This window comes from Chrysochloris asiatica, unplaced genomic scaffold (assembly GCF_000296735.1).
Source record: "Chrysochloris asiatica unplaced genomic scaffold, ChrAsi1.0 scaffold00014, whole genome shotgun sequence".
Taxonomy (NCBI): Eukaryota; Metazoa; Chordata; class Mammalia; order Afrosoricida; family Chrysochloridae; genus Chrysochloris; species Chrysochloris asiatica.
Window position 1 is genome coordinate 307,963 of NW_006408532.1, and position 9,816 is coordinate 317,778.

A 9,816-nucleotide genomic window follows, 5' to 3' on the forward strand; every position below is an offset into this window, starting at 1 on the left:
CTTTTACTTTTATTTTTTGATGTCTGAAATATCTTGGCCCTGAACAGTATAAAATTCCTCTATTAATCGGGAATAAAAAGCCTAAACTGTAAATAGTGAAAGTCTTGGGGAAATATATTGGAGTTTTTTGGTTTTAAGTTTTTTCATGTGTTTTGTAAGAATTAGAGAATAATCGCGTACCTGGCAGAAGCTCTATATGAGTATCTTTACGGTTTTTGTTTTTCAGGCATTTAAAAAACATTTTATCATTCATGAGTTGAGCCTCATTCTTGAGTCATGGATGACAAGGCTTCTGTTGGAAAAATCAGTGTCTCCTCAGACTCAGTATCTACTCTTAATAGTGAAGATTTTGTCTTGGTTTCCAGGCAAGGAGATGAGACACCATCTACAAATAATGGAAGTGACGATGAGAAAACAGGACTCAAGGTAAGACTCCATGACTTACTTTGCTTAGCTTTGCTAAACCCATTCCAAAGCATCGACTTCACAGGAAAACTGTATGGGAGAAAAGTGAGAACAAGGAATAACATACTTCTTTTTTAATGGGAAAGAGTTTTATTTATATTTAATAATAGTGACAAAGGTTTATTTTAGGACTTTTCGCTTTGAGTATCTTCTCCTAAATCTTTCATTACCTCTATCAGAAATGTGGTTCCAGCATAGAGATTTTCCATTCATTTAGTATTGTTTTCATTTTCTCATCATTGGATGGTTTCTTTTGGTCTGTATAAATGTAGTTTAAGGGCACTGGCAAATCAACAATGTTATCCAGAATAATATATTCAGGATTATTAAAACAGAATTTAAATACCTGGCCTTTATTCACTTTATTTTGCATTTTCTCACTCAAATAGACAGCTATTACTTCATTATTTCCTTTTCCCATATGCTATATTGGGTTGCTCATGAATATAAATTTTAGTTAACTTATAAGTAAGCCATTTTCAAAATATTTCAATTCCTGTTTATATCTCTTAGTTGAACCTGTGTTTACTGAATGCCTACTGTATGCTTAGGAACCTTGGTGTTACAGTGATTAAGCTCTTGGCTGCTAACCAGAAAGTTGGTGGTATGAACCCACTGGCTGGTCTCTGGGGCAAAGATGTGGAAGTCTGCTTCTGTAAAGATTTACAGCCTTGGAACTCTATGGGGTGCGTTTACTCTGTTCTGTAGGGCTGATGTGAGTCTAAATCAATCCCACAGTAATGGTATTTTTTTGTTGTTGTTTTACTATGTGCCAGGTACTGATTAGGCACTGGGGATACATTGATGAACGAAACAGCTCCCTACCTTCTTGGCGCTTTTATTCTAATGGGGGAGACAAACATTAAGCAATAAGAGAATAAATGATATATCAAGTAAATATAGGTGCTGTAAAGAAGAATAAAGCAGGAAAAATGGATAAAGATTGGAGGACAGGTACTATTTTGGATATCTGTTTGAGACAGTATTTGAGCCAAGGAGGCTTGATGATGTGAGGAAGAAAGCCATGAGGAAATCTGGGGAAACAACTTTCTAGATGAAACAGCAATTACAGACTTGGAGATGGGTGGTGTAAAAACCTTGTGGGGGATATGATATGTCTGACTTCCTTGGGCTTCACAAGGGGAAAAGAGTATCAAACTCAAAATCAGCCCAAGGCTGATTCCTGTGAAGCACAGGTCAGATATAATGTGGCACTGTGGGTTAATGGGTCAGACTGCAAAGCCATTTGAACTGCAAGGTTGGTGGTTCAAGCTCTCCAGCTGCTCCTTGGAAACCCTACACAGGGTCGCTGTGGGTCGGAATCCACTCAATGTCACTTAACAACAACAACAAACAATCTTCTTTAAGTCCTCTTCACATTCAGCAAGCAAGGTTGTATCATCTGCATATTGCAGGTTGTTAATGAGTGTTCCTCCAATCCTGATGCCACGTTTTTCTTCATAGAACCCAGCTTCTTGGATTATTTATTTGCTCAGCATACAGGTTGAATGTTGTTGTTATGTGCTGTGGAGTCAGTTCCGACTTAGAGTGACCCTGTACAGGGCTTCTGAGGCTGTAAATCTTTACGGGAGCAGAAATCCTCATCTTTCTCCCGCGAAACAGCTGGTAGTTTCGAACTGCTGACCTTGAAGTTTGCAGCCCAGTTCGTAACCACTGTGCTACCAGAGCTCCTTGAATAAGTATGGTGAAAGAATACAATCTTGTCGCACACCTTTCTTAATTTTAAACCATTCAGTATTCCCATGTTCTGTTTGAACAACTGCCTCTTGGTCCAGGTACAGATTCCTCATGAGCACAATTCAGTGTTCCGGAATACTCATACTTTGCAATGTTGTCCATAGCTTGTCATGATCCACACAATCGAAAGCTTTTTCGTAGTCAGTAAAACACAGGTAAACATCTTTCTGATATTCTTTGCTTTCTGAAAGTGAAGAGGACTTAAAACATTTACTGATGAAGATCAAAGAGCACAGCCATCAGTATGGATTACATCTCAGTGTAAAGAAAACAAAAATTCTCACCACTGGACCAATAAACAACATTCTTACCAACGGAGAAAAGATTGAAGTAGTCAAGGACTTCATTCTTCTTGGATCAACTATCAACACTCAAGGAAACAGCAGTTAAGAAATCAGACGAAGTATTGCATTAGGCAAATCTACTGCACAAAACCTTTTTAAAGTGTTGAAGAGCAAAGATGTCAGCTTGAGGACTAAGGTGCACCTGACCCAAACCATGGTATTTTCAATAACCTCATATGCATGCGAAAGTGGGACAGTAAATAAGGAGGACCGTAGAAAAATTCATGCTTTTGAGTTTTGGTGTTGGAGAAGAATATTGAAAGTGCCATGGGCTGCCAAAAGAACCAGTAGATCCGTTTTGGAAGAAGGGCAGCCAGAGTCCTCCTTGGAGGCCAAGGTGGCCAGACTTCGTCTCTCATACTTCGGACATATTGTCAGGAGGGACCAGTCGCTGTAGAAGGATATCATGTTTGGTAAGGTGGAGGGTCAGAGAAAAAAAGGAAGACGCCCAACGAGATGGATTGGCCAAGTGGCAGCATCGATGGACTCAAAAGTGGCAACAGTAGTGAGATTGGCCCAGGATCGGGCAGTGTTTTGTTCTGCTGTGCATAAGGTTGCTATGAGTTGGTACCGACTTGTTGGCACCTAACAACAACAACCACAATCTTCTTTGCCCTATTCTGACATCATCCAGCCCTCATACAGAACTCTGCATCACATGTTGGTTTGATAATTCATTACAGTGGCCACACAGAACTCATAACAATACTCAGGATTATGAAATTTATTAGAGAAATGAACAGGGTACAATTCAGAAACAATTCTATATGCAGCAATTTTTCATCAGGAACACCTACCTCTTCTCTGCTGTACTGCAGACAAGTCTCCCTCTCTTGTCTGCAACATCTCAGTCACGTGACCCCTTGTCCTCTGCCCTGCTTCGGCAGGTGTTACAAAGCTCTTTTAGCTCTTTCAATATCTGAATGCCCAAAGGGCAAGTTTTGCAAGCCAGTCTCTTCCCCATAGGCACTCAGTTTTACTCAGTCTATGTGCTTAGAACCCACAGCTGCTATCTGTTTGTGTATGCTACCACCTCATATGTCAGTTGCTTTTCTAGGTAGGGATCTCATAGTCTACTCAGAAGCTTCCTTTTCGATGGTCCTGGAATTGTCTGTTTCTGCTTCTGATATGGCTCCTTTTAAACCTAGTTAGGTGGTAAAACTAACCAGTCTCAGCATTAGAGCCCTGTGAATCTTATTTTCATGGTCTCACCCAGTCACTTGGTGGGAATTCAGAAGATGGTTGGATACAAAAGTCATATCAATCAAGTAAATTCAGGGTACTACAGGGGAGTTAGGTACCTTGTTAGGTTAGAGGCTAGAATGGAATGAATCAGTAATGAGATCCCAAGATGGTCTGGATTATGTTAGAATATTTCAGGCTATTGTAGGAATTTGGACTTTATTACAAATGTAAAGGAAATATTTGGAGAGTTTTGAGTGGGGATATCATCTAATTTTAGCTTTTAAAAGCTAATTGGCTGAGAGGGATTTCCAGCATAATCTAGTATATGATATTTTTGGTATTATATACCCAAAGTATTGAAAGCAGGAATGCAAACAGATAGTTTAACCTCCAGTATTTATTCCAGCACTATTCACAGTAGTCCAAAGGTGAAAACAACCTAAATGTCCGTTAACAGATGAATATATAAGCCAAACCTACTACACACATACAAGGGGACTTAAAAAAGTTTGTGGGAAAATTGAGTTAAAAGATAATGAACTTCTCCACAAACCTTTTGAAGCCCCTTCATACAGTGAAATGTTATACAGCCACAAAGAGAAATAAAGTCCTGGTGTATGCTACAACATAGATGAACCTAGAAAACATTATACCAAGTGAAATAAGTTACTCACAAAAGGACAAAGATTGTATATTTACACTTATATGAAATATTTAGAATAGGAAAATTTATAGAGACTAAAGTTTATTAGTGGTTACCAAGGGAAGTGCAAATGAGGATGCAATACTTGGGGTATGCTAGGATTGATTCTGTTAGGAATGATGGAAAATGTTGGGAACAAATATGGGTCATGGCTGAGCAACATAATATGTTACTGAAATGTACATGTGAAGAAAAATAAAATGGCATGTTTCATTACATATATATCACAATAAAAAACAGTAATTGGCAGATATAGAAATCATTTCATCTCATTTCTTGTTAGGTGCTAACAAGTCAATTCCTTCTTACAGTGACCCTGTATGGGGTTTTCAAGGCTGTATGTAAATCTTTACGGGAACAGAAGCCTCATATTTCTGGTGAGCTCAAATCGATGACCTTGTAGTTAGCAGTGTAATGCTTATGTTACACAGTTACCGCATTTCCTCATCTCACTTGTTGTTAAGTGCCATCGAGTCGATTCCAACCCATAGCGAACCTGTATAGGGTTTCCAAGGAGCAGCTAGTGAGCTTGAACCACTGACTTTGCAGTTCAAATGACTTTGCAGTCTGATGCATTACCCCACAGCGCCACACCAGAACTCCAGGACTCCCTTAGTAGTACATAAATTAATCTTTTGGTTCAGTTTCTGATATTAATCAATTTCTGATATCCACTGTAATACAGATCTTCTTTTATTCCACAAACTAAGTTACTGAACCCCTCTGAGAATATAAGGTTTTCCTGTCATTCATTTTAGTTAAGGGGATTGGGATCTTGGTGGTGTTAGGCGAAATAGAAAAGTAAATAGGTCATCAGGACATATAGTTCATCAAATGTTATAATACAGGTGTGAGTAAAATCGTATAAGAACACAGTTGCTGCCTGTGAAGAAAAGAAAGACTTGAGAGAGAGTGGTAATTGAGTAAAGCACTGAAGAATAAACAATCAAGAATTTCCTCAACAAACTCCACCTAGGGCCAGGAACTATGCTGTCACATCCTTCTCATACCTACCGTGTCAGCTCCTTGGTTGGCAGGAGAACCCCCCAGAGTTTTCTCTTCTCTGGGTACAATAGCTGCACTATTTTGTTTTGTTTATTTTAATGGAGTTTTGGTCTGTTTTTCCTTTTGTTGTTTTTATTCTTTTCTTTTCCTTTCTTTCCATACCCTTGAATTTTATCATTTCTATCTCAGCTTTTGGTTTTCCTTTTCTTCTGTTTCTCATTACCCCTGTTTTTTTTTTTTTTTTAGTTTGTTTGTTTTTTTCTTCCTTTGATCTTTCTTTACACTTTATCCTCATTCTCTTTTTATTTTTCCTTTCCCTGGTTTTTCTAAGTAGTTAAAATTAATTATTTTCTTCCTTTTAGTCTCTCTCATACTTCTTTTTGGTAGCTCCATTTTCTTGTCCCTCTTTTCTCTTTTTTTTGTTATTGTCAAGTGCTGTAGAATCAATTCTGACCTATAGTGACCCTGTAAAGGGTTTCCAAAGACCAGCTGGTGAGCCTGAACCGCCGACCTTGCAGTTCGAACGGCTTTGCAGTCTGGTGCTTTAACCCACAGTGCCACACCAGGACTCCGATAGTTACTCTTTTTAGGTACTCTTTTTTTTCTGGTTGTTGCCTGTTTTATTTTTTTCTCTTTTCATTGTTAGTTGGTTATTTGTTTATTCTACGTTGTTTTCTTGTATGTGTGTTTGTTAGGGTTTCTCCTCTTTCCTACCCAACAGGAGACAGCAACCATGCCCATAGAGGATAACCACAGTGATACACTTTGCAGCTCTGTCCACTGGACAAGAATCAATACTAATTTCTATTCCACCTGATCAACAATAGACAGCAGCAGCCAACACTAGTAAAACCCACCTAAACTGAAATGTACTAGCAGCGAATGAAACCAGTGCACGTGTTTTCATTCTTTAACTACACACACAAGAGTCAGTTGTTGGGAGCTTATGAACACAACAACATACAAGCATCAGTTAAATACAAATACTACACTACCACACTGCCCCGGAGACACCAGACCCTTTTAACTCAAACATGAAGAAATAAGAGAATGTCTCAAACAAATGACTAAGTTGCAGAACCAGAAAACGTTTCTGAGGAAGAAACGGTAATATAATTAATTGAAAAAGAGTGCTATTTTGGTACCGTCAGAGGATTGATAGCAAGATCAAGGAAAGCAATCAGAACACAGAAAAACCTTAAGAATAATTCAGGAAGACACTACAAGAACAAACATAAAGGAAATAAATGCCACTTTTGAAATAATATAAACCCTGCAATTAGAAATCCAAAGATAAATGCTAAGATTTTAGAAATGGTCAATGCAATACAAGGGCAAAGGAGTAGATATGAAGCATTGGAAGCCCTAATTAGTGAGTTTAAAGATAAATCTCTTAATATACTAAAAGAATATCAGAAAAAAAAAAAACAATGAAAACAATCTAAAGAAATCCTAAGAGTTATTGTGGGACACCATGAAAAGGAATAACTTATGGAATTCCAGAACAGGAAGAGACAATAAAAAGTATAGAGAAAATTGTTGAAGAGCTATTGGAAGAAAACACCCCTAATATTATGAAAGACGAGAAGGTGATCATTCAAACAGCTGAACAAACCCCAAACAGGATAGATCTAAAAGAAAATCATGAAGACATATCATAACTAAACTATCCAAAACCAAAGACAAGGAAAGAATTCTGAGAGCAGCTCAGCAAAAATTACCTACAAAGTTACCTACAAAGAAGAACCAGTAAGACTCAGCTCTGATATCTTGGCAGAAACCTTGCAGGAAAGAAGGCAATGAGATGACATATACAAAACAGTGAAAGAGAAAAACTGCCAACCAAGAATCATATACCCTCAAATATGATGGCAAAATTAAGACATTTCCAAATACACAGAAATTAAAGGAATTAGTAATAACCAGACCAACTTTTTTAAAAAAAATAAGTAAAAGGTGGTCTTTGAACTGAGAATCAACAGCAGCAGACCCCACCTTGAGATGACCCTACATGACAACAGCACCCAGAACTCAATCTAGATACAGAAGTATTTAAAGTAAAACAAACCTCTTGTTAGTTGAGTCACTTTCAAGGCATACCAACAACTGAATGAAACACTGCCTTGTCTTGAGACACCCTCAAAGTATGAGAAACAAAGTTTCAGCCTCCTGCCTTAAAAGGAACACAGCTGTTGTAGTTTTTACAGCACAGACCTGTTAGTTCTTCTGGAAGTCTATGGTATTTTCAGTATTCTTCTCCAACTCCACAACTTAAATGCATTAATTCTTCTACAGTATGCCTTACTGACTGTCTAACTTTCACAAGCATATGAGGCTGTTGAAAACACCATGGCTTGGGCCAGGTGCACTATAGTCCTTAAACTGGTATCTTTGCTCTTAAAACACTTTAAAGAGATCTTGTACAGCAGATTTGCCTAATGTAGTATGTTGTTTGATTTCTTGGCTGCTGCTTGTATGAGTGTTTTGTGTGAATCTAAGCAAAGTGAAGTCTTTGACAACTTCAATCTTTTCTCCATTTAATATGATATGTTATTTATTTTCATCAGTAAGTATTTTTAAGTCCTTCACTTTCTGCAAGCAAGGTTGTGTATCATCTCCATATTGAAGGTTGCTAGTGAGTCTTCGTCCGATCTTGATACCACATTCTTCTTCATGTAATCCAACTTCTAAGATTATTTGTTCAGCATACAGATTAAATAAGTGTGATAAAAGAAAGAATACAAACCTGGCATACACCTTTCCTAATTTTAAACCATTGGTCTATGTACAGGTTCCTCATGTGCACAAATAAATCACAATGTTGTCCATAGCTTCTTGTGATCTACTTAGTTGAAAGCCTTTGCATAGTTAATAAAGCACAAGTAAACATCTTTCTGGTATTCTCTGCTTTCAGCCAATATCCATCTCACATTAGCAGAGATATACCTAGTTCCATGTCCTCTTTAAATCTGACTTGAATTTCTCTGTTGATGTACTATTATAGCTGATTTTAAGTATCTTCAGCAAAATTTTACTTGGATGTGATATTAATGATATTTTTCAATGATTGCAGCATTCAGTTGGGTCACCTCTCTTTGGAATGGGCACAGATATGGTTCTCTTCTAATCAGTTGGCCAGGTAACTGCCTTCTAAATTTCTTGACATGTATGGGTGAGTGCCTCCAGTGCTGCATCAGCTTGTTGAAATATTTCCCGTTTCTTTAGCCTTTCTTTCACCAGTGCTATCAGTGCAACTTTGACTTCTTCCTTCAGTACCACTGGCTCTTGGTCATATACTACCAGTGGGTGAACATTGGCCATTTCTTTTTGAAACAGTGACTCTGTGTACTTTCCATCTTCTTTTGTTTCTTTTTGCATCATTCAATATTTTATCCATGAAGTCCTTCAGTATTTCAAGCCCAGACTTGAATTTTCTCTTCAGCTTGAAAAATGCTGAGTGTGTGCTTTCCTTTTGGTTTTCTGACTCCAGGTCTTTGCACATTTCATTATAATTCTTGACTTTGTCTTCTTGAGCTGCTCTTTGAAATTTTTTGTTCAGCTCTTTTGCTTCCTCATTTCTTGCATTTGTTTTGGCATCTCTACACTGGAGAGCAAGTTTCAGAGTCTCTTCAGACATCCAGTATAGTCTTTATTTTCTTTCCTTTTTAATGACCTTTCGCTTTCTTCCTGTGTGATGTTCTTTATTGGTGTCATCCCACAGCTCTTCTGGTCTTCAGTCATTAGTGTCTAATGCATAAGAGCTGTTCTTATGATGGTCTCTAAATTCAGTTGGGATATGTTTAGGGTCATATTTTGGCTCTTGTGGATATGTTTAAAGTATTCACAGAATAGAAGGTAATCTCAAGTTAACACTGGTGATGGGGCGAGGCAGTATACAAGAGGGATATTGGCAGAGGAAAGATGAAGATAGTGGAAGACACATGGAGGAATGTAAGAGTTAAAGTGAATAGAGGTTAACTCATGGTACATGGAGGGGATTGCAATCACTGTAACGAAGCAAAATATATGATTGAATGTAAAATTAATGATCTACTCTGTAAACCTTCACTCACTTCATGATAAAAAGTTTTTTTTTTTAAAAAAAGAATTTCCTAAACAAAGAATTGATTCTGGCATGTAGAAAGTTTTGAAGAGGCATGAAAGGAGCACTGCTTACAGTAGAACTGATTGTGCTTTCTTTTCTTTTCCTCCTAAGACACAAATAGCTTTTTTGTTATTTTTTCACTAATTATAAAAATAATCTCTTGATATATTAACAGGTAATAAGTAAAACCTAACTATAATCTCATCGTTCAGTAAGTATTTTGGATCTTTTTCAGTTGACTGCTTAGGATG

General features: G+C 37.5%; 1 protein-coding gene across 1 annotated transcript in view; it reads left to right on the forward strand.

Moving 5' to 3' along the window:
• The first annotated feature begins 222 nt into the window (after positions 1–222).
• Positions 223–9,816, forward strand: part of RABGAP1 (RAB GTPase activating protein 1) — a 174,012-nt gene continuing 164,418 nt past the window's right edge. The window contains exon 1 of the mRNA XM_006834741.1: positions 223–426. Coding sequence (XP_006834804.1) covers positions 277–426 — 150 coding nt within the window. The 5' untranslated portion in view covers positions 223–276. The remainder of the gene's footprint in view (positions 427–9,816) is intronic.